Raw genomic sequence first — 25,114 nt, forward strand, 5'->3', positions numbered from 1 at the left:
CCCATTTTTGGAGGTTGTCTTGTCACTTTTTGCTTGTGGCTAGGAGGACATAACAGGGCACGTAAAGGATTATTCCCATCTTCATAAATGGATATTGCTTATAAAAACAAGAACTCTTGTAATTGACTGTTTATTAATAATTACATCCGTTCTTAAAATATTTACACTTTTCTCTTCTTTTGTTTACAACTTGTTACCTTGGATACTGACCACCGCAGCAGGAACATGCACAGTGCTTGCAAGCTTTTTTTCCCATTGTAAAGCATTGTTTTGCAGCTGGCCAGGATCGCGGGAGCGTGCTGTTACCGTCTTACCTGTCCAGCTTCAGCAAAGTGCTTGCAAACTAGACAACAGCGGTGGTCGGTCTCCAAGGCAACGAACTACAAACAAAAGTGTTAATATCTCAAGAACGGTTGCAAATGGTAATATGCAGTAAATGGCAAATGTGCTCGTTGTTACAAGTACCATGGGATAGTAACCATTTGCAAAGATGGAAATAACCCTTTAGGGTACCAGGCAGAACAAAGCTCTAAGGAAGAATACTATTTGGCTACCTTGTTACATTCCAAATGTTTCAGTGCACAAACTATGCTCATCAGTTAGAAAACCACCATGGTCCTGTATGTCTGTGAGCCTCATCAGTTGGGCCATCAAGTCAGGCTACTGTTTTGTTTTTCCATGGTGGTCCATGTTGACATGATGGCATCAACCCTTGCTGACTGCATATTCCTGCTCCAAATGTCTACTCCTACCACATCTCAGTGGATGGAGATCTGAAGACTGTGCCGCCATTAGAGGGCGCTGTTCCTATTGTCAGACTCCTGTAGCCACCTGCAGGTGACAGTACAGCAGTGGAAAGCAGAAGTGGCTGGAGAGCAATGCAGGTGTGATGGCTGAGCAGAGAGCAGTGTCTGACTGAGCAGAGAGCAGCATCTGGCAGAGCAGAGAGCAGCATCTGGCAGAGCAGAGAGCAGCATCTGTGTGAGCAGAGAGCAGCATCTGGCAGAGCAGAGAGCAGCATCTGGGTGAGCAGAGAGCAGCATCTGGGTGAGCAGAGAGCAGCATCTGTGTGAGCAGAGAGCAGCATCTGGCAGAGCAGAGAGCAGCATCTGGGTGAGCAGAGAGCAGCATCTGGGTGAGCAGAGAGCAGCGTCTGGGTGAGCAGAGAGCAGCGTCTGGGTGAGCAGAGAGCAGCATCTGGCAGAGCAGAGAGCAGCATCTGGGTGAGCAGAGAGCAGCATCTGGGTGAGCAGAGAGCAGCATCTGGGTGAGCAGAGAGCAGCGTCTGGCAGAGCAGAGAGCAGCATCTGGGTGAGCAGAGAGCAGCATCTGGGTGAGCAGAGAGCAGCATCTGGCAGAGCAGAGAGCAGCATCTGGCAGAGCAGAGAGCAGCATCTGGCAGAGCAGAGAGCAGCATCTGGGTGAGCAGAGAGCAGCATCTGGGTGAGCAGAGAGCAGCATCTGGCAGAGCAGAGAGCAGCATCTGGGTGAGCAGAGAGCAGCATCTGGGTGAGCAGAGAGCAGCATCTGGCAGAGCAGAGAGCAGCATCTGGGTGAGCAGAGAGCAGCATCTGGCAGAGCAGAGAGCAGCATCTGGCAGAGCAGAGAGCAGCGTCTGGGTGAGCAGAGAGCAGCGTCTGGCAGAGCAGAGAGCAGCGTCTGGGTGAGCAGAGAGCAGCGTCTGGCTGAGCAGAGAGCAGCATCTGGGTGAGCAGAGAGCAGCGTCTGGGTGAGCAGAGAGCAGCGTCTGGCTGAGCAGAGAGCAGCGTCTGGCTGAGCAGAGAGCAGCGTCTGGCAGAGCAGAGAGCAGCGTCTGGCAGAGCAGAGAGCAGCGTCTGGGTGAGCAGAGAGCAGCATCTAACTGAGCAGAGAGCAGCGTCTGGCTGAGCAGAGAGCAGCATCTGGGTGAGCAGAGAGCAGCATCTGGGTGAGCAGAGAGCAGCATCTGGCAGAGCAGAGAGCAGCATCTGGGTGAGCAGAGAGCAGCATCTGGCAGAGCAGAGAGCAGCATCTGGGTGAGCAGAGAGCAGCATCTGGGTGAGCAGAGAGCAGCATCTGGCAGAGCAGAGAGCAGCATCTGGCAGAGCAGAGAGCAGCATCTGGCAGAGCAGAGAGCAGCATCTGGGTGAGCAGAGAGCAGCATCTGGGTGAGCAGAGAGCAGCATCTGGCAGAGCAGAGAGCAGCATCTGGGTGAGCAGAGAGCAGCATCTGGGTGAGCAGAGAGCAGCATCTGGCAGAGCAGAGAGCAGCATCTGGGTGAGCAGAGAGCAGCATCTGGCAGAGCAGAGAGCAGCATCTGGCAGAGCAGAGAGCAGCGTCTGGGTGAGCAGAGAGCAGCGTCTGGCAGAGCAGAGAGCAGCGTCTGGGTGAGCAGAGAGCAGCGTCTGGCTGAGCAGAGAGCAGCGTCTGGCTGAGCAGAGAGCAGCGTCTGGCTGAGCAGAGAGCAGCGTCTGGGTGAGCAGAGAGCAGCATCTGGGTGAGCAGAGAGCATCTGGGTGAGCAGAGAGCAGCATCTGGCAGAGCACAGAGCAGCATCTGGGTGAGCAGAGAGCAGCATCTGGCAGAGCAGAGAGCAGCATCTGGGTGAGCAGAGAGCAGCGCCTGGCAGAGCAGAGAGCAGCGTCTCGGTGAGCAGAGAGCAGCGTCTCGGTGTGCAGAGAGCAGCGTCTGGGTGAGCAGAGAGCAGCGTCTGGGTGAGCAGAGAGCAGCGTCTGGCAGAGAAGAGAGCAGCGTCTGGGTGAGCAGAGAGCAGCGTCTGGCTGAGCAGAGAGCAGCATCTGGCAGAGCAGAGAGCAGCATCTGGGTGAGCAGAGAGCAGCATCTGGGTGAGCAGAGAGCAGCATCTGGCAGAGCAGAGAGCAGCATCTGGCAGAGCAGAGAGCAGCATCTGGCAGAGCAGAGAGCAGCATCTGGGTGAGCAGAGAGCAGCATCTGGGTGAGCAGAGAGCAGCATCTGGCAGAGCAGAGAGCAGCATCTGGGTGAGCAGAGAGCAGCATCTGGGTGAGCAGAGAGCAGCATCTGGCAGAGCAGAGAGCAGCATCTGGCAGAGCAGAGAGCAGCATCTGGGTGAGCAGAGAGCAGCATCTGGGTGAGCAGAGAGCAGCATCTGGGTGAGCAGAGAGCAGCATCTGGCAGAGCAGAGAGCAGCATCTGGGTGAGCAGAGATCAGCATCTGGATGAGCAGAGATCAGCATCTGGCAGAGCAGAGATCAGCATCTGGCAGAGCAGAGAGCAGCATCTGGCAGAGCAGAGAGCAGCGTCTGGCAGAGCAGAGAGCAGCGTCTGGCTGAGCAGAGAGCAGCGTCTAGCAGAGCAGAGAGCAGCGTCTGGGTGAGCAGAGAGCAGCGTCTGGCTGAGCAGAGAGCAGCGTCTGGCTGAGCAGAGAGCAGCGTCTGGGTGAGCAGAGAGCAGCGTCTGGCTGAGCAGAGAGCAGCGTCTGGGTGAGCAGAGAGCAGCGTCTGGGTGAGCAGAGAGCAGCGTCTGGCAGAGCAGAGAGCAGTGTCTGGCTGAGCTCCAGTGTAAGTGGATGAGGTCAGGTGGCACCGAGCCCAGCAAATCGATCCCTCATCTATATGTAAAATCAGCAGGTTCACAGTGATATATCAGAGAGAGCATCCCCCTAAGAGATGGCAGAATCACTTCTAGACCTTCTCATGGATGCCAAAGATAGAAGGAACGATATTTGTTTAAAAGGAAAATATAGCTGTTGTGCCCATGCTCATCCTCATCCTATGAACGATGGAGGCAATCCTTTGACTCGTTGATTACAATGTACACAATCCACATTGGACTGGTCCACCAAAGGAGCGGAGGATCCTCCGATGGGCATCATAGTCTGCATTAATGCCACCAGCATTGGACTGACCCAACAGAGGACAGGAGGATCATCCGGTGGGCCTCATGGTCTGCGTTAATGTCACCAGCAATGGACTGGCCCACCAGAAGACTGGAGGATACTCCTCTGGGCCTCATAGTCTGCGTTAATGCCACCAGCATTGGACTGGCCCACTAGAAGACTGGAAGATCCTCCGGTGAGCCTCATGGTATGTGTTAATGCCACCAGCAATGGACTGGGCCACCAGAAGACTGGAGAATCCTCCTCTGAGCCTCATGGTTTGCGTTAATGTCACCAGCATTGGACTTGCCCACTAGAAGACTGGAGGATCCTCAGGTGGGCCTCATGGTCTGAGTTCATGCCACCAACATTGGACTGGCCCACTAGAAGACTGGGGGATCCTCTGGTGGGCCTCATGGTATGTGTTAATGCCACCAGCGTTGGACTGGCCCACCAGAAGACTGGAGGATCCTCCGGTGGGCCTCCTGGTCTGCGTTAATGTCACCAGCAATGGACTGGGCCACCAGAAGACTGGAGAATCCTCCTCTGAACCTCATGGTCTGCGTTAATGTCACCAGCATTGGACTTGCCCACTAGAAGACTGGAGGATCCTCAGGTGGGCCTCGTGGTCTGAGTTCATGCCACCAACATTGGACTGGCCCACTAGAAGACTGGGGGATCTTCCGGTGGGCCTCATGGTCTGCGTTAATGTCACCAGCAATGGAATAGCCCACCAGAAGACTGGAGGATCCTCCTCTGGGCCTCATGGTCTGCGTTAATGTCACCAGCAATGGACTGGCCCACTAGAAGACTGGAAGATCCTCCGGTGGGCCTCATGGTCTGAGTTCATGCCACCAACATTGGACTGGCCCACTAGAAGACTGGGGGATCTTCCGGTGGGCCTCATGGTATGTGTTAATGCCACCAGCCTTGGACTGGCCCACCAGAAGACTGGAAGATCCTCCGGTGGGCCTTATAGTCTGTGTTAATGCCACCAGCATTGGACTTGCCCACTGGAAGATCCTCCGGTGGGCCTTATAGTCTACGTTAATGCCACCAGCATTGGACTGGCCCACCAGAAGACCGGAGGATCCTCAGGTGGGCCCTGGCTGGCAAATCTTTGCATCAGTTCACTTACTGTCTATACAAAATGATGTGCTGCAGAGAAAGATGATTTCAAAGCAGGCTTACAAATAAGTGAGCGTTTTTCTGGTCTGCAGGTGATTACTGGACTTTTTGGAAGGGTCGATAGTTGGGAACGATCATTCCTATTAATGCTCTTTCCTCAATTATCAGCTTGACAAGATGGGAGACACAGATAAGGACAGACTCTGCTGTTAGGACCCCTTACGCATGGTGGGCCCTGAGAATATGATTTTCCCTGATGGGTCCAAACTCCCGGCCGACGCTGCACACAATGCAGAGAGTTTTTGCTTTTATTTCAAGATCTATTATAAAAATATATATTCCAAAACCTCCCGATATACAATATTTATAAACTTCTGTAAGATTATATATATTATCTCTTGTATATTGCAGCTAGCAGTAAGATCTTTGTGTTTGGCATCAATCTGGACCCTTACGGACAGTCCTAGGGGCAAACACAGGTTTTAAAGGGGATTTTCCACTGGTCCTCCACGTTGGTCACTGAGGCTAGTGAATGACGACGCTATATCCGGTGGTCTAGGACAAGCGAGGTGGTCAGCTCTTGGGTGTCCCCAGAAGATTCAATCATACATAGCACATCCTTCATATATCTTCATACTTCATATCCGCAAAGATGGAGGTGGAGATAGGTGCAGAGGGGAAATGGAGGGTCCGTAGCGCGAAGAGGGGCTTGGAAAGTAAAATATGTGCAGACATTGAGGAAGCACCGAGGGCCACACTTTTGATTTCGTGATGTTCCATCTGGAGAGAAGATCATCAGCTGCCATCTGAGAAGATCAGTGACCATGGAAGGTCCATCGCTGGTCCATCGGATTGATCAGGTTTGCTCCCATCAGCCGGTTTTGGCTCTCCACCTCCATCTTTCATTGAGAAACGCCCCCTCTTAGTCCGTCGCTGTTATACTTGTGTGGCATGCTTGACTTTGGGTCCGCTCGGTGGAGGGTTGGGTGAAGGATTTCGCAAATATTCAGATGTGTTATCTCCAGAATTCTGCAAATTACAAAAGAATAAAGTTACATTGTTCCATTATTGTCCAGAAAGGAAACAGTCGAAGAGCAACTTTTCTACATCTGTACTTTACAATAATATTACAAAAGGATCAAAAACAAAATGGTTGAGCACATGAGAATGCTCCTCATTACACCATAGCTTCCATTATGGTCTCTAGTCAGTCTCCTTTCCCTCCTCGCCATTTATAAATCCATCCCACAGTATTTTTTCCTGGTCAGTCTCCTTCCCCCTCTTGCAGTTGTAAATATAATCCACAGTAAGTTGCCTAGTCAGTCAGTCTCCTTCCCCTTCTGGCAGCTGTGTTATAATAATGGTCTCAATCTAAATAGGCTTAATATCAGAACTCGCCATGATGTAGGAGCCCACAGCGATGGACGCGTTACAAAAATAATCCACATCAACTTCCCAAGCCATCCAGCCATTGTAGAAATTGTAAATATAGTCCCATGTAGGTTCTCAGTAAGTTTCTATTCCCTTCTGGTGATTGTTAATAAAGCTATCCCCTACCCATAAGTTTCGTAGTCAGTTACCCTTCCCCTGGGAAGTTGTAAATATACTCCACATTAAGTTCTCCAATCAGTCTCCTTCTCCTTCTTGCAATTGAATGTATAGTGCCCAGTATGTTCCTTTGGCAATGTCCTCCCCCTTCTCTAGTTGTAGATTCACAATCAGTCTCCTTTGCCCTATGGAAGTAGTAAACATAGCTTCCACATAATTCCACATTTATTTTCTCACCCCTATGGCAGTTGTAAATATAGTCCCTGGTAAATTCTGTAGTCAGTCTCCTTCTCCTTCTGGCAGTTGTAAATATAGTCCCTGGTAAATTCTGTAGTCAGTCTCCTTCTGGCAGTTGTAAATATAGTACCTGCTAAATTCTCTAGTTAATTTCCTCCAACTCTGGCAGCTGCACTTAGGGTCGTCAGTAAATTCTCTAGTCAGTCTAGTTTCCCCTCTGGCACCTGCACTTATAGACTCCTGTAAATTCTCTAGTAAGTCTCCTTCCCCCTCTGGAGCTGCACTTAGAGTCCCCAGTAAATTCTTTAGTCTGTCTCCTTCTCCCTCTGGCAGTTGGTAATATATTCTTCAGTAAGTTCTCTATTCAATTACTTTCCACCTATGTTAGCCATGTATATGGCACCCAGTCAGTCTCCTTTCCGGCTGGTAGCTTTAAATATAAACCCTCATAAGATTTCCAGTTATTCGCCTCTCCTCCTTTCTAGCAGTTGTAAACATGGTCTTCAGTAAGTTCTCCAGTCAGGCTATTTCCCCTTCCAGGATTTTTAATTATAGCCGCCAGCAGGTTTTCTTCTCAGCCTCCTTCTCCCTCTGGCAGTTATGTATATATAGTTCACAGTCAGTCTCCTTCCCCTTTTGGAAGTAGTTGTAAATATACTTATCAGTATGTTCCCTTTCTGGCATCTATAAATATAGTTTCCATTATGGTCTCTAGTCCGTGTCCTATATAAATATAGACCCTGGTATTTTTCCTAGTCAGTCTCCTTCCCCTTCTGGCAGCTGATGTCAATCTAAGGAGGCTTAATGGCAGAACTCACCATGATGTAGGAGCCCATGGAGATGGACGAGTTGCGGTACATGATGTTGTTCATGGTGAAGTACGCTGGGTCATCGGGTGACAACGTCGCTCCTGACACCTGAAGCAGAGGCAGAGTAAGCGGAACTCAGAAGGTGTAAGAGATAAAAACAGACCGGACGTCTTGGCGGCAACTTACCGTGCGCAAAGCGTCTTTATGCAGATCACCCGGATTCTTCACTTTTTTTCCTGAAGGAAACAATAACATTAGCGAGGTCTGCTATTTGGGGGGTTGGGAACTGTGTAATACTTCATTCCTCCTGCGGAGGCGCTGTGGGGAAATGAATTAGCTCACCTTTCTATAAAAAGGAGGAGAGAGCCCCCAGTGGCTGTATGGGGTATTACAGCTCCGACCCATTCACTTCAATACAGCTGAGCTGCCATACCGCACATAACCCAGAGACCCACAGTTTATGGAAGAAGGCAGCCATGTTTTTTTTTAAATCCGGGATCCCTCTCCGGTACTTTCCCTTTAAGACCCATGTGGCGCACGCCGCCTTTATGTCAGGCGCCATTTATTTGTGGACTCACCTTTCCTTCTTTTCCGTATACAAAATATCACAATGACGATCAGGGCAATGAGCAGGAACGCTCCGGCTACTGAGCCGATCACGATGCCGGCGATGGCGCCCGCGCTCAGCGGAAGTGGACGGTCCGAGTCTGCGGAGAACAGAGAAGGAATCAGCGTGTGCGCTCTCCGCCTGCGCTCTGATCGCTGCCGATTTACTGCTCAGTTGCAAATACAAGAAAAATACAGAAAACGATAAATTATTGTAAAGTAAAAGGAAAGGCTCAAAATGACAGCTCATCCTGAAAACACAAGCGAAGACGATGATTAAATCAGAAGATGAGGAAGGGAAAAGGTACAGAGAAAGAACAAAAGAAAAGAGAGATTATTTACGCTAAAGATATATATATATATATTGTAATTTTTATTTAATTTGAAGAAATGGGAAATCTCCAAGACCCCCTTTTGCTGCCAAAATGGATGCGGTCTGTACAGGAGACGTCTGGCCTGGGGTCCGTATACAGGAGGGGTCTGGTCTGGGGTCTGTATACAGGAGGGGTCTGGTCTGGGGTCCGTATACAGGAGGGGTCTGGTCTGGGGTCTGTATACAGGAATATTCTGGACTGGTGTCTGTATATACAGGAGGCGTCTGGTCTGGGTTCTGTATTTAGGAAGGGTCTGGTCTGGGGTCTGTATACAGGAGGGGTCTGGTCTGGGGTCCGTATGCAGGAGGGGTCTGGTCTGGGGTCTGTATACAGGAGGGGTCTGGTGTGGGGTCCGTATACAGGAGGGGTCTGGTCTGGGGTCCGTATACAGGAGGGGTCTGGTCTGGGGTCCGTATACAGGAGGGGTCTGGTCTGGGGTCCGTATACAGGAGGGGTCTGGTCTGGGGTCTGTATATACAGGAGGCGTCTGGTCTGGGGTCTGTATATACAGGAGGCGTCTGGTCTGGGGTCTGTATACAGGAATATTCTGGACTGGTGTCTGTATATACAGGAGGCGTCTGGTCTGGGTTCTGTATTTAGGAAGGGTCTGGTCTGGGGTCTGTATACAGGAGGGGTCTGGTCTGGGGTCCGTATGCAGGAGGGGTCTGGTCTGGGTTCTGTATATACAGGAGGCGTCTGGTCTGGGGTCTGTATATACAGGAAGCATCTGGTCTGGGGTCTGTATATACAGGAGGCGTCTGGTCTGGGGTCTGTATATACAGGAGGCGTCTCGTCTGGGGTCTGTATACAGGAATATTCTGGACTGGTGTCTGTATATACAGGAGGCGTCTGGTCTGGGTTCTGTATTTAGGAAGGGTCTGGTCTGGGGTCTGTATACAGGAGGGGTCTGGTCTGGGGTCCGTATGCAGGAGGGGTCTGGTCTGGGGTCTGTATACAGGAGGGGTCTGGTGTGGGGTCCGTATACAGGAGGGGTCTGGTGTGGGGTCCGTATACAGGAGGGGTCTGGTGTGGGGTCCGTATACAGGAGGGGTCTGGTCTGGGGTCCGTATACAGGAGGGGTCTGGTCTGGGGTCCGTATACAGGAGGGGTCTGGTCTGGGGTCCGTATACAGGAGGGGTCTGGTCTGGGGTCCGTATACAGGAGGGATCTGGTCTGGGGTCCGTATACAGGAGGCGTCTGGTCTGGGGTCTGTATATACAGGAAGCGTCTGGTCTGGGGTCTGTATATACAGGAGGCGTCTGGTCTGGGATCTGTATATACAGGAGGCGTCTGGTCTGGGGTCTGTATACAGGAATATTCTGGACTGGTGTCTGTATATACAGGAGGCGTCTGGTCTGGGTTCTGTATTTAGGAAGGGTCTGGTCTGGGGTCTGTATACAGGAGGGGTCTGGTCTGGGGTCCGTATGCAGGAGGGGTCTGGTCTGGGGTCCGTATACAGGAGGGGTCTGGTCTGGGGTCTGTATATACAGGAGGTGTCTGGTCTGGGGTCTGTATATACAGGAAGCATCTGGTCTGGGGTCTGTATATACAGGAGGCGTCTGGTCTGGGGTCTGTATATACAGGAGGCGTCTGGTCTGGGGTCTGTATACAGGAATATTCTGGACTGGTGTCTGTATATACAGGAGGCGTCTGGTCTGGGTTCTGTATTTAGGAAGGGTCTGGTCTGGGGTCTGTATACAGGAGGGGTCTGGTCTGGGGTCCGTATGCAGGAGGGGTCTGGTCTGGGGTCTGTATACAGGAGGGGTCTGGTGTGGGGTCCGTATACAGGAGGGGTCTGGTGTGGGGTCCGTATACAGGAGGGGTCTGGTCTGGGGTCCGTATACAGTAGGGGTCTGGTCTGGGGTCTGTATACAGGAGGGGTCTGGTCTGGGGTCTGTATACAGGAGGGGTCTGGTCTGGGGTCCGTATACAGGAGGGGTCTGGTGTGGGGTCCGTATACAGGAGGGGTCTGGTCTGGGGTCCGTATACAGGAGGGGTCTGGTCTGGGGTCTGTATATACAGGAAGCGTCTGGTCTGGGGTCTGTATATACAGGAAGCGTCTGGTCTGGGGTCTGTATATACAGGAAGCGTCTGGTCTGGGGTCTGTATATACAGGAGGCGTCTGGTCTGGGGTCTGTATATACAGGAGGCGTCTGGACTGGTGTCTGTATATACAGGAGGCGTCTGGTCTGGGTTCTGTATTTAGGAAGGGTCTGGTCTGGGGTCTGTATACAGGAGGGGTCTGGTCTGGGGTCTGTATATACAGGAAGCGTCTGGTCTGGGGTCTGTATATACAGGAAGCGTCTGGTCTGGGGTCTGTATATACAGGAGGCGTCTGGTCTGGGGTCTGTATATACAGGAGGCGTCTGGTCTGGGGTCTGTATATACAGGAGGCGTCTGGACTGGTGTCTGTATATACAGGAGGCGTCTGGTCTGGGTTCTGTATTTAGGAAGGGTCTGGTCTGGGGTCTGTATACAGGAGGGGTCTGGTCTGGGGTCCGTATGCAGGAGGGGTCTGGGGTCTGTATACAGGAGGGGTCTGGTGTGGGGTCCGTATACAGGAGGGGTCTGGTCTGGGGTCCGTATACAGGAGGGGTCTGGTCTGGGGTCCGTATACAGGAGGGGTTTGGTCTGGGGTCTGTATACAGGAGGGGTCTGGTCTGGGGTCCGTATACAGGAGGGGTCTGGTCTGGGGTCCGTATACAGGAGGGGTCTGGTCTGGGATCCGTATACAGGAGGGGTCTGGTCTGGGGTCTGTATACAGGAGGGGTCTGGTCTGGGGTCCGTATGCAGGAGGGGTCTGGGGTCTGTATACAGGAGGGGTCTGGTCTGGGGTCTGTATACAGGAGGGGTCTGGTGTGGGGTCCGTATACAGGAGGGGTCTGGTCTGGGGTCCGTATACAGGAGGGGTCTGGTCTGGGGTCTGTATACAGGAGGGGTTTGGTCTGGGGTCTGTATATACAGGAGGCGTCTGGTCTGGGGTCTGTATACAGGAATATTCTGGACTGGTGTCTGTATATACAGGAGGCGTCTGGTCTGGGTTCTGTATTTAGGAAGGGTCTGGTCTGGGGTCTGTATACAGGAGGGGTCTGGTCTGGGGTCCGTATGCAGGAGGGGTCTGGTCTGGGTTCTGTATATACAGGAGGCGTCTGGTCTGGGGTCTGTATATACAGGAAGCATCTGGTCTGGGGTCTGTATATACAGGAGGCGTCTGGTCTGGGGTCTGTATATACAGGAGGCGTCTCGTCTGGGGTCTGTATACAGGAATATTCTGGACTGGTGTCTGTATATACAGGAGGCGTCTGGTCTGGGTTCTGTATTTAGGAAGGGTCTGGTCTGGGGTCTGTATACAGGAGGGGTCTGGTCTGGGGTCCGTATGCAGGAGGGGTCTGGTCTGGGGTCTGTATACAGGAGGGGTCTGGTGTGGGGTCCGTATACAGGAGGGGTCTGGTGTGGGGTCCGTATACAGGAGGGGTCTGGTGTGGGGTCCGTATACAGGAGGGGTCTGGTCTGGGGTCCGTATACAGGAGGGGTCTGGTCTGGGGTCCGTATACAGGAGGGGTCTGGTCTGGGGTCCGTATACAGGAGGGGTCTGGTCTGGGGTCCGTATACAGGAGGGATCTGGTCTGGGGTCCGTATACAGGAGGCGTCTGGTCTGGGGTCTGTATATACAGGAAGCGTCTGGTCTGGGGTCTGTATATACAGGAGGCGTCTGGTCTGGGATCTGTATATACAGGAGGCGTCTGGTCTGGGGTCTGTATACAGGAATATTCTGGACTGGTGTCTGTATATACAGGAGGCGTCTGGTCTGGGTTCTGTATTTAGGAAGGGTCTGGTCTGGGGTCTGTATACAGGAGGGGTCTGGTCTGGGGTCCGTATGCAGGAGGGGTCTGGTCTGGGGTCCGTATACAGGAGGGGTCTGGTCTGGGGTCTGTATATACAGGAGGTGTCTGGTCTGGGGTCTGTATATACAGGAAGCATCTGGTCTGGGGTCTGTATATACAGGAGGCGTCTGGTCTGGGGTCTGTATATACAGGAGGCGTCTGGTCTGGGGTCTGTATACAGGAATATTCTGGACTGGTGTCTGTATATACAGGAGGCGTCTGGTCTGGGTTCTGTATTTAGGAAGGGTCTGGTCTGGGGTCTGTATACAGGAGGGGTCTGGTCTGGGGTCCGTATGCAGGAGGGGTCTGGTCTGGGGTCTGTATACAGGAGGGGTCTGGTGTGGGGTCCGTATACAGGAGGGGTCTGGTGTGGGGTCCGTATACAGGAGGGGTCTGGTCTGGGGTCCGTATACAGTAGGGGTCTGGTCTGGGGTCTGTATACAGGAGGGGTCTGGTCTGGGGTCTGTATACAGGAGGGGTCTGGTCTGGGGTCCGTATACAGGAGGGGTCTGGTGTGGGGTCCGTATACAGGAGGGGTCTGGTCTGGGGTCCGTATACAGGAGGGGTCTGGTCTGGGGTCTGTATATACAGGAAGCGTCTGGTCTGGGGTCTGTATATACAGGAAGCGTCTGGTCTGGGGTCTGTATATACAGGAGGCGTCTGGTCTGGGGTCTGTATATACAGGAGGCGTCTGGTCTGGGTTCTGTATTTAGGAAGGGTCTGGTCTGGGGTCTGTATACAGGAGGGGTCTGGTCTGGGGTCTGTATATACAGGAAGCGTCTGGTCTGGGGTCTGTATATACAGGAAGCGTCTGGTCTGGGGTCTGTATATACAGGAGGCGTCTGGTCTGGGGTCTGTATATACAGGAGGCGTCTGGTCTGGGGTCTGTATATACAGGAGGCGTCTGGACTGGTGTCTGTATATACAGGAGGCGTCTGGTCTGGGTTCTGTATTTAGGAAGGGTCTGGTCTGGGGTCTGTATACAGGAGGGGTCTGGTCTGGGGTCCGTATGCAGGAGGGGTCTGGGGTCTGTATACAGGAGGGGTCTGGTGTGGGGTCCGTATACAGGAGGGGTCTGGTCTGGGGTCCGTATACAGGAGGGGTCTGGTCTGGGGTCCGTATACAGGAGGGGTTTGGTCTGGGGTCTGTATACAGGAGGGGTCTGGTCTGGGGTCCGTATACAGGAGGGGTCTGGTCTGGGGTCCGTATACAGGAGGGGTCTGGTCTGGGATCCGTATACAGGAGGGGTCTGGTCTGGGGTCTGTATACAGGAGGGGTCTGGTCTGGGGTCCGTATGCAGGAGGGGTCTGGGGTCTGTATACAGGAGGGGTCTGGTCTGGGGTCTGTATACAGGAGGGGTCTGGTGTGGGGTCCGTATACAGGAGGGGTCTGGTCTGGGGTCCGTATACAGGAGGGGTCTGGTCTGGGGTCTGTATACAGGAGGGGTTTGGTCTGGGGTCTGTATACAGGAGGGGTCTGGTCTGGGGTCCGTATACAGGAGGGGTCTGGTCTGGGATCCGTATACAGGAGGGGTCTGGTCTGGGGTCCGTATACAGGAGGGGTCTGGTTTGTTGGCGACCTCCTTGCCGTTTCATGCGCAGCTGGCAGTGGAGGTGGTCAGGACCACCCTTTGCCTGTTGGACCCCCAGGTGTTCACCTACATGAGATGTTCAGTGTCCGTGTTGCGGTTTTCCACTGCACAGGATTGGACACGTTGCAGGAGTAGTTTCCGTTGTGCGTCCGGTTCGGAGCGTTAATCTGCAGCGTCCGCCCGTTCTCTAGTGTGACGTAGCCGCCGCCGCCGCCCGGTAGTGACGCCCCCTCTCGGGTCCACGTGTAGTTCACCTCGTCACTGACCGCGCTGCAGCTCAGATTCACTACCGGGGTGCCCTCATCTGCGGCCACCGGAGACTGCAGCACCGACACATTTCTCACCGGATCTGTGGGGGCATCAGAAGAGGAAATTACAATAAATCACATAGAGAGTCCCACCAGTGCAGCCATCTATCACAGTGCATGTTCATCCTGATCCACCTGGTGCATTGACATAAAGGCTGAGCTGTAAGAGAAAGATTTCCCTACATAACCCCATAGTTTTCAGATTATAGGGACGGGAGTGTTGTCATGGGGGCACAGGAGGTGATAGGGCAAGAAGTGTTATCATAGGGGCACAGGAGGTGATAGGGCAGGGAGTGTTATCATAGGGGCACAGGAGGTGATAGGGCAGGGAGTGTTGTCATAGGGGCACAGGAGGTGATGGGGCAGGGAGTGTTGTCATAGGGGCACAGGAGGTGATAGGGCAGGGAGTGTTATCATAGGGGCACAGGAGGTGATAGGGCAGGGAGTGTTGTCATAGGGGCGCAGGAGGTGATGGGGCAGGGAGTGTTGTCATAGGGGCACAGGAGGTGATGGGGCAGGGAGTGTTATCATAGGGGCACAGGAGGTGATAGTGCAGGGAGTGTTATCATAGGGGCACAGGAGGTGAAAGGGCAGGGAGTGTTGTCATAGGGGCACAGGAGGTGATGGGGCAGGGAGTGTTATCATAGGGGCACAGGAGGTGATAGGGCAAGAAGTGTTATCATAGGGGCACAGGAGGTGATAGGGCAGGGAGTGTTGTCATAGGGGCACAGGAGGTGATAGGGCAAGAAGTGTTATCATAGGGGCACAGGAGGTGATAGGGCAGGGAGTGTTATCATAGGGGCACAGGAGGTGATAGGGCAGGGAGTGTTGTCATAGGGGCACAGGAAGTGATAGGGCAGGGAGTGTTGTCATAGGGGCACAGGAGGTGATAGGGCAAGAAGTGTTATCATAGGGGCACAGGAGGTGATAGGGCAGGGAGTGTTGTCATAGGGACGCAGGAGGTGATAGGGCAGGGAGTGTTGTCATGGTGGCGCAGGAGGTGATGGGGCAGGGAGTGTTGTCATAGGGGCACAGGAGGTGATGGGGCAGGGAGTGTTATCATAGGGGCACAGGAGGTGATAGTGCAGGGAGTGTTATCATAGGGGCACAGGAGGTGAAAGGGCAGGGAGTGTTGTCATAGGGGCACAGGAGGTGATGGGGCAGGGAGTGTTATCATAGGGGCACAGGAGGTGATAGGGCAGGGAGTGTTGTCATAGGGGCACAGGAGGTGATGGGGCAGGGAGTGTTATCATAGGGGCACAGGAGGTGATGGGGCAGGGAGTGTTGTCATAGGGGCGCAGGAGGTGATGGGGCAGGGAGTGTTGTCATAGGGGCACAGGAGGTGATGGGGCAGGGAGTGTTATCATAGGGGCACAGGAGGTGATAGTGCAGGGAGTGTTATCATAGGGGCGCAGGAGGTGATGGGGCAGGGAGTGTTGTCATAGGGGCACAGGAGGTGATGGGGCAGGGAGTGTTATCATAGGGGCACAGGAGGTGATGGGGCAGGGAGTGTTGTCATAGGGGCGCAGGAGGTGATGGGGCAGGGAGTGTTGTCATAGGGGCACAGGAGGTGATGGGGCAGGGAGTGTTATCATAGGGGCACAGGAGGTGATAGTGCAGGGAGTGTTATCATAGGGGCACAGGAGGTGAAAGGGCAGGGAGTGTTGTCATAGGGGCACAGGAGGTGATGGGGCAGGGAGTGTTATCATAGGGGCACAGGAGGTGATAGGGCAAGAAGTGTTATCATAGGGGCACAGGAGGTGATAGGGCAGGGAGTGTTGTCATAGGGGCACAGGAGGTGATAGGGCAAGAAGTGTTATCATAGGGGCACAGGAGGTGATAGGGCAGGGAGTGTTGTCATAGGGACGCAGGAGGTGATAGGGCAGGGAGTGTTGTCATAGGGGCACAGGAGGTGATGGGGCAGGGAGTGTTATCATAGGGGCACAGGAGGTGATAGTGCAGGGAGTGTTATCATAGGGGCACAGGAGGTGATGGGGCAGGGAGTGTTATCATAGGGGCACAGGAGGTGATGGGGCAGGGAGTGTTATCATAGGGGCACAGGAGGTGATGGGGCAGGGAGTGTTATCATAGGGGCACAGGAGGTGATGGGGCAGGGAGTGTTATCATAGGGGCACAGGAGGTGATAGTGCAGGGAGTGTTATCATAGGGGCACAGGAGGTGAAAGGGCAGGGAGTGTTGTCATAGGGGCACAGGAGGTGATGGGGCAGGGAGTGTAATCATAGGGGCACAGGAGGTGATGGGGCAGGGAGTGTTGTCATAGGGACGCAGAAGGTGAGAGGGCAGGGAGTGTTGTCATAGGGGCGCAGAAGGTGAGAGGGCAGGGAGTGTTGTCATAGGGGCACAGGAGGTGATAGGGCAAGAAGTGTTGTCATAGGGACGCAGGAGGTGAGAGGGCAGGGAGTGTTGTCATAGGGCACAGGAGGTGATGGGGCAGGGAGTGTTGTCATAGGGGCACAGGAGGTGAGAGGGCAGGGAGTGTTGTCATAGGGGCACAGGAGGTGATGGGGCAGGGAGTGTTGTCATAGGGGCACAGGAGGTGATGGGGCAGGGAGTGTTGTCATAGGGGCACAGGAGGTGATGGGGCAGGGAGTGTTGTCATAGGGGCACAGGAGGTGATAGTGCAGGGAGTGTTGTCATAGGGGCACAGGAGGTGATGGGGCAGGGAGTGTTGTCATAGGGGCACAGGAGGTGATAGTGCAGGGAGTGTTGTCATAGGGGCACAGGAGGTGATGGGGCAGGGAGTGTTGTCATAGGGGCACAGGAGGTGATAGTGCAGGGAGTGTTGTCATAGGGGCACAGGAGGTGATGGGGCAGGGAGTGTTGTCATAGGGGCACAGGAGGTGATGGGGCAGGGAGTGTAATCATAGGGGCACAGGAGGTGATGGGGCAGGGAGTGTTATCATAGGGGCACAGGAGGTGATGGGGCAGGGAGTGTTATCATAGGGGCACAGGAGGTGATGGGGCAGGGAGTGTTATCATAGGGGCACAGGAGGTGATAGTGCAGGGAGTGTTATCATAGAGGCACAGGAGGTGAAAGGGCAGGGAGTGTTGTCATAGGGGCACAGGAGGTGATGGGGCAGGGAGTGTAATCATAGGGGCACAGGAGGTGATGGGGCAGGGAGTGTTGTCATAGGGACGCAGAAGGTGAGAGGGCAGGGAGTGTTGTCATAGGGGCGCAGAAGGTGAGAGGGCAGGGAGTGTTGTCATAGGGGCACAGGAGGTGATAGGGCAAGAAGTGTTGTCATAGGGACGCAGGAGGTGAGAGGGCAGGGAGTGTTGTCATAGGGCACAGGAGGTGATGGGGCAGGGAGTGTTGTCATAGGGGCACAGGAGGTGAGAGGGCAGGGAGTGTTGTCATAGGGGCACAGGAGGTGATGGGGCAGGGAGTGTTGTCATAGGGGCACAGGAGGTGATGGGGCAGGGAGTGTTGTCATAGGGGCACAGGAGGTGATGGGGCAGGGAGTGTTGTCATAGGGGCACAGGAGGTGATAGTGCAGGGAGTGTTGTCATAGGGGCACAGGAGGTGATGGGGCAGGGAGTGTTGTCATAGGGGCACAGGAGGTGATGGGGCAGGGAGTGTTGTCATAGGGGCACAGGAGGTGATGGGGCAGGGAGTGTTGTCATAGGGGCACAGGAGGTGATAGTGCAGGGAGTGTTGTCATAGGGGCACAGGAGGTGATGGGGCAGGGAGTGTTGTCATAGGGGCACAGGAGGTGATAGTGCAGGGAGTGTTGTCATAGGGGCACAGGAGGTGATGGGGCAGGGAGTGTTGTCATAGGGGCACAGGAGGTGATAGTGCAGGGAGTGTTGTCATAGGGGCACAGGAGGTGATGGGGCAGGGAGTGTTGTCATAGGGGCGCAGAAGGTGATGGGGCAGGGAGTGTTGTCATAGGGGCGCAGGAGGTGATGGGGCAGGGAGTGTTGTCATAGGGGCACAGGAGGTGATGGGGCAGGGAGTTTTGCCATAGGGGCACAGGAGGTGATAGGGCAGGGAGTGTTGTCATAGGTGCACAGGAGGTGATGGGGCAGGGAGTGTTGTCATAGGGGCACAGGAGGTGATGGGGCAGGGAGTGTTGTCATAGGGGCACAGGAGGTGATAGTGCAGGGAGTGTTGTCATAGGGGCACAGGAGGTGATAGTGCAGGGAGTGTTGTCATAGGGGCGCAGGAGGTGATGGGGCAGGGAGTGTTGTCATAGGGGCACAGGAGGTGATGGGGCAGGGAGTTTTGCCATAGGGGCACAGGAGGTGATAGGGCAGGGAGTGTTGTCATAGGTGCACAGGAGGTGATGGGGCAGGGAGTGTTGTCATAGGGGCACAGGAGGTGATGGGGCAGGGAGTGTTGTCATAGGGGCACAGGAGGTGATAGTGCAGGGAGTGTTGTCATAGGGGCACAGGAGGTGATAGGGCAGGGAGTGTTGTCATAGGGGCACAGGAGGTGATGGGGCAGGGAGTGTTGTCATAGGGGCACAGGAGGTGATAGTGCAGGGAGTGTTGTCATAGGGGCACAGGAGGTGATAGGGCAGGGAGTGTTGTCATGGGGGCACAGGAGATAAAGCTATTCTTACAGCCAGGAATACACAAGAATGAAATATTGTATAGTAAAAAGTTCTAAAATGTTCTAAGAAACTTTTATCTTTCAGTATATTTGCAGCTTTTTAAATTATTTTTATCCAGAGGCCAAAAAAACATAATTTGTATTTACTGGATCCAGGGAGATCATTGAACAGATAATAATAATAATAATTGGCTACAATGTATCAGCCGGGAACATCAACAAGCGGCAGAGAGAAGTGCTAGCGGCGTTTCCATCCCATTCACTGACAACAAGCAGAGATCTTGGGGAAAAATACTCAATTCTATATAATAATATATTATTATTATCATCTGCAGTATTTCTATAATTAACTGTTGGACTGACCGTAGATTTTCACAGGGAACGTCAGCGTGCTGGTCTTATCTGTGAACGACTCCACGCTGACCGTGTAATTTCCGGTGTCGCTCTTGATGCTGTTCGTTATGACCAGGGATCCGTTCCCAATGATTTCCAGTCGATCTTGGATTGTGGGAGCTGCAGTAAAACCGTTTTTATCCCATTTGACCAGCAGGACGTCATCTTTAAACCAGCTGATCGAGGCGTCTGAAGTATATGTGTATGAGATGAACAAACTGATGTTTTCCCCGACCAGGAAATTGCTGGAGGAATTGGTCTGCACCGGTATAGCCGCTCCGGTACCTGTAGAATAACATGACGGAGGAGGATCAGTTATCCTGTATAATAACTTACTGTCCACTGTCTGTTGTCAAGTGCAATCAGTCTATCAGCAGAGACAACTAAACAGATTACAAAAATGTGGGTCTTTGTCCCTATGCTCTTGTTCTCCTGTCTTACAAGCTGCTTACCTGTATAACATAAGGGATCGCTTTTGGTTCAGGGCAAAGAATGCATGCTGAGAAGTGAGGATAAAGTAGGTTCCAGCTCCTATAGTGCTGGTAGAGCGAAAAGTAAGTTCCAGCTCCTATAGTGCTGCTAGATGGAAAAGTATGTTCCAGCTCCTATAGTGCTGGTAGAGCGAAAAGTAAGTTCCAGCTCCTATAGTGCTGGTAGAGCGAAAAGTAAGTTCCAGCTCCTATAGTGCTGGTAGAGCGAAAAGTAAGTTCCAGCTCCTATAGTGCGGGTAGATGGAAAATTAAGTTCCAGCTCTTATAGTGCTGGTAGAGCGAAAAGTAGGTTCCAGCTCCTATAGTGCTGGTAGAGCGAAAAGTAGGTTCCAGCTCCTATAGTGCTGGTAGAGCGAAAAGTAAGTTCCAGCTCCTATAGTGCTGGTAGAGCGAAAAGTAAGTTCCAGCTCCTATAGTGCTGGTAGAGCGAAAAGTAAGTTCCAGCTCCTATAGTGCTGGTAGAGCGAAAAGTAAGTTCCAGCTCCTATAGTGCGGGTAGATGGAAAATTAAGTTCCAGCTCCTATAGTGCTGTTAGAGCGAAAAGTAAGTTCCAGCTCCTATAGTGCTGGTAGAGCGAAAAGTAAGTTCCAGCTCCTATAGTGCTGGTAGAGCGAAAAGTAAGTTCCAGCTCTTATAGTGCAGGTAGAGCGAAAAGTAAGTTCCTGCTCCTATAGTGCTGTTAGAGCGAAAAGTAAGTTCCAGCTCCTATAGTGCTGGTAGAGCGAAAAGTAAGTTCCAGCTCCTATAGTGCTGGTAGAGCGAAAAGTAAGTTCCAGCTCTTATAGTGCAGGTAGAGCGAAAAGTAAGTTCCAGCTTCTATAGTGCTGGTAGATGGAAAAGTAAGTTCCAGCTCCTATAGTGCTGGTAGAGCGAAAAGTAAGTTCCAGCTCTTATAGTGCGGGTAGAGCGAAAAGAATGTTCCAGCTCCTATAGTGCGGGTAGATGGAAAATTAAGTTCCAGCTCCTATAGTTCTGGTAGATGGAAAAGTAAGTTCCAGATCTTATAGTGCTGGTAGAGCGAAAAGTAAGTTCCAGCTCTTATAGTGCGGGTAGATGGAAAATTAAGTTCCAGCTCCTATAGTGCTGGTAGAGCGAAAAGTAAGTTCCAGCTCTTATAGTGCAGGTAGAGCGAAAAGTAAGTTCCAGCTTCTATAGTGCTGGTAGATGGAAAAGTAAGTTCCAGCTCCTATAGTGCTGGTAGAGCGAAAAGTAAGTTCCAGCTCTTATAGTGCGGGTAGAGCGAAAAGTAAGTTCCAGCTCCTATAGTGCTGGTAGATGGAAAAGTAAGTTCCAGCTCCTATAGTTCTGGTAGATGGAAAAGTAAGTTCCAGATCTTATAGTGCTGGTTGAGCGAAAAGTAAGTTCCAGCTCTTATAGTGCTGGTAGAGCGAAAAGTAAGTTCCAGCTCCTATAGTGCTGGTAGAGCGAAAAGTAAGTTCCAGCTCTTATAGTGCGGGTAGAGCGAAAAGAATGTTCCAGCTCCTATAGTGCTGGTAGATGGAAAAGTAAGTTCCAGATCTTATAGTGCTGGTTGAGCGAAAAGTAAGTTCCAGCTCCTATAGTGCTGGTAGATGGAAAAGTAAGTTCCAGATCTTATAGTGCTGGTTGAGCGAAAAGTAAGTTCCAGCTCCTATAGTGCTGGTAGATGGAAAAGTAAGTTCCAGATCTTATAGTGCTGGTTGAGCGAAAAGTAAGTTCCAGCTCCTATAGTGCGGGTAAAAAGCTGATGTCGCTGAAGTACCCACTGAATAACAACATAAGAATCAGGAGAATTTCTGGACATATTAGACTGGTGTATGCACCAGAAGCAGTTTCGTCTTGCTGTGGGAATGAGAGCAGTAAGAACACACTTTCCTTACAATCTTTTACCCTGGGTAAATGGCAGGTGCGGTTAAAGCGACAGGTGCGGTTAAAGCGACAGGCTCCTGAGAAGTTGGGAAGCACTGACCTGTTATTTGATGTTCTGTGTTTTGGCTGAGAGACATGGTGAATATGAGTGATGGAAACCATCAGTAAGCAGACACCTCTTTCTCATTTCCGTCAGTCCGACGTACCGACGGACGTTGTGCAAATAGTGCACAACGTGGGCAGCGGATGCACTTTTCAGATGCATCTGCTGCCCATTATGAGTTCCGAGGAGGCGGGGGCGGAGTTCCGGCCGCGCATGCGCGGTCGAAAATGGCGGACGCGTCGCACAAAAAAAGTTACATTGAACGTTTTTTGTGACGACGGTGCGCCAATTATCGACGCATCCAGTGCACGACGTAGGGAACGTGTGTCCATACATCGCGATGCGTCGCTAATACAAGTCTATGTGCAAAAAACGCAGCCTGCGGGCAAGTTCGCATGATGCGATTTTTGCACAGAACGACGCATTCTGACGTCTTTGTAAAGACAGAAGTGTGAAAGTCGCCTTAGTGTCTATGATCAGCAGGTCGGACCGCCGACAGAATCTCGTGAAATGTTACCTATAAATGGAAACACAGACGTATGGCCGAGCGAAATCACGGAGTCTGAATACGCCCTCATCTATCGTCGGACCTGACTCATCGCCCAAAAACCAACCGATCCCTCCATGAAAATGATCAACTGCAAAGAATCCGATAGATGACGACAATGACGGAGCTAAGAAATCCGCAGACACAAGGTTATGTCACAGCTGATGAAAGGAGAAATGAGGAAGAATGGAAAGATAGATGATAGATAGATAATAGATAGATAGGTAGATAGATAGATAATAGATAGATAGATAGATAGATAGATAGATAATAGATAGATAGATAATAGATAGATAGATAATAGATAGATAGATAGATAGATAGATAATAGATAGATAGATAGATAGATAGATGATAGATAGATAGATAAATAATAGATAGATAATAGATAGATAATAGATAGATAGATAGATGATAGATAGATAATAGACGGATAGATAGATAGATAATAGATAGATAATAGATAGATAAATAATAGATAGATAGATAATAGATAGCTAGATAATAGATAGATAGATAGATAAATAATAGATAAATAGATGATAGATAGATAATAGATAGATAATAGATAATAGAGAGATAAATAGATAGATAGATGATAGATAGATAATAGATAGACAATGGATAGATAATATATATGATAGAAGGATAGATAACAGATAGATAATTTCACATTTCTTCGGTAATGTTCTCTCTTACTGTAACCATTTAACCCTCATGATATTATTATGGATAATAGATAGATAATAGATAGATAATAGATAGATAGATAATGGATAGATAATAGATAGATAGATAATAGATAGATAGATAATAGATAGATAATAGATAGATAGATAGATAACAGATAGATAGATAGATAGATAATAGATAGATAATAGATAGATAGATAATGTATAGATAGATGATAGATAGATAGATAGATAACAGATAGATAGATAAATGATAGATAGATAATAGATAGATAGATAGATAATAGATAGATAGATAATAGATAGATAATAGATAGATAGATAGATAATAGATAGATAGATAATAGATAGATAATAGATAGATGATAGATAGATAGATATTAGATAGATGATAGATAGATAGATAGATAGATATTAGATAGATAATAGATAGATAATAGATAGATAATAGATAGATAGATAATAGATAGATAGATAATAGATAGATAGATAGATAGATAATAGATAGATAGATAGATAGATAGATAATAGATAGATAGATAGATAGATAGTAGATAATAGATAGATAATAGATAGATAATAGATTGATAGATAATAGATAGATAATAGATAGATAATAGATAGATAGATAGATAATAGATAGATAGATAATAGATAGATATTAGATAGATAATAGATAGATAATAGATAGATAATAGATAGATAACAGATAGATAGATAATAGATAGATAGATAGATAATAGATAGATAGATAGATAATAGATAGATAATAGATAGATAGATAATAGATAATAGATAGATAGATAATAGATAGATAATAGATAGATAATAGATAGATAGTAGATAATAGATAGATAGATAGATAGATAATAGATAGATAATAGATAGATAGTAGATAATAGATAGATAATAGATAGATAATAGATAGATAGATAATAGATAGATAGATAATAGATAATATATAGATAGATAGATAATAGATAGATAATAGATAGATAGATAGATAATAGATAGATAGATATTAGATAGATACTGGTTCATGCAGCTTTACATGAACACCTGAGCCTTACACTATAGCTGGTCCGAATAACTAAAGCAATTGTTACCATCCACCTCTCGTGTCTCCCCTTTTCCTCATAGTTTGTAGCTTGCGAGCAGCAGGGCCCTCACTCCTCTTGGTATCTGTTTTGAACTGTATTTCTGTTATGATGTAATGTTTATTGTCTGTACAAGTCCCCTCTATAATTTGTAAAGCGCTGCGGAATATGTTGGCGCTATATAAATAAAATTATTATTATTATTATTATAATAGATAGATAGATAATAGATAGATAGATAATAGATAATATATAGATAGATAGATAATAGATAGATAATAGATAGATAGATAACAGATAGATAATAGATAGATAATAGATAATAGATAGATAGATAGATAACAGATAGATAGATAATAGATAGATAATAAATAGATAATAGATAGATAATAAATAGATAATAGATAGATAGATAAATAATAGATAGATAGATAATAGATAGATAATAGATAGATAAATAATAGATAGATAGATAATAGATAGATAACAGATAATAGATAGATAATAAATAGATAATTTCACATTTCTTCGGTAATGTTCTCTCTTATTGTATTATTATGGATAGTTGCCCGGCTTTCCATGGATATATATATATACTGTAGATAGAATGTTTTCTGTCTTTCTCCATATAGGGCCCCTTATGGCGTCCCCTCTTACACAGCTATGGGGGGCTCAGGCCCCTCACCTCTGGGCTTTTCCTACACTAGAGGAAGGTGCCCTCTATTGTAAACGTCCCAGTGCCAAGTAGTGCAGAGCAATGTGCCCGCCACTTACCAGTGAGTGCCAGCAGGAGCAGGGCGCGGAGCAGGGCGGCCCCGCCGGCCATATCCCTGTATAGGATCAGACCTACATGAGACGACGGCTCCGATACCTGCGCACAGGTGACACCGGCTACAGGTGCATTTCCTGTTATCCCCTGGAAGAGGTAAGAGACGGAGGGGGGGGGGGGGGGGTGAGGGGCGGAGAGCGGATCCTGTCTCAGGTACATGACACACCTCTGTGCCCGGCTCCGCTCCTTACACTACAGAGCTGCGCTGCGTATCT

At 50.1% G+C, this 25,114-nt stretch overlaps 1 protein-coding gene across 1 annotated transcript; it reads right to left on the minus strand.

The window, feature by feature from the left end:
* Positions 1 to 5,259: 5,259 nt before the first annotated feature.
* On the minus strand, positions 5,260 to 25,114 carry LOC138652292 (SLAM family member 8-like). Its single transcript, XM_069743080.1, has 7 exons — positions 24,845 to 25,114; positions 19,262 to 19,576; positions 14,085 to 14,363; positions 8,138 to 8,266; positions 7,746 to 7,795; positions 7,569 to 7,667; positions 5,260 to 5,994 (listed from the first exon to the last, which is right to left on the minus strand). The coding sequence occupies exons 1-7, from the start codon at positions 25,056 to 25,058 to the stop codon at positions 5,902 to 5,904; spliced, it is 1,179 nt and encodes a 392-aa protein (XP_069599181.1). The 5' UTR covers positions 25,059 to 25,114; the 3' UTR covers positions 5,260 to 5,901.

The sequence above is a fragment of the Ranitomeya imitator genome, chromosome 10 (genome assembly GCF_032444005.1).
Source record: "Ranitomeya imitator isolate aRanImi1 chromosome 10, aRanImi1.pri, whole genome shotgun sequence".
Taxonomy (NCBI): domain Eukaryota; kingdom Metazoa; phylum Chordata; class Amphibia; order Anura; family Dendrobatidae; genus Ranitomeya; species Ranitomeya imitator.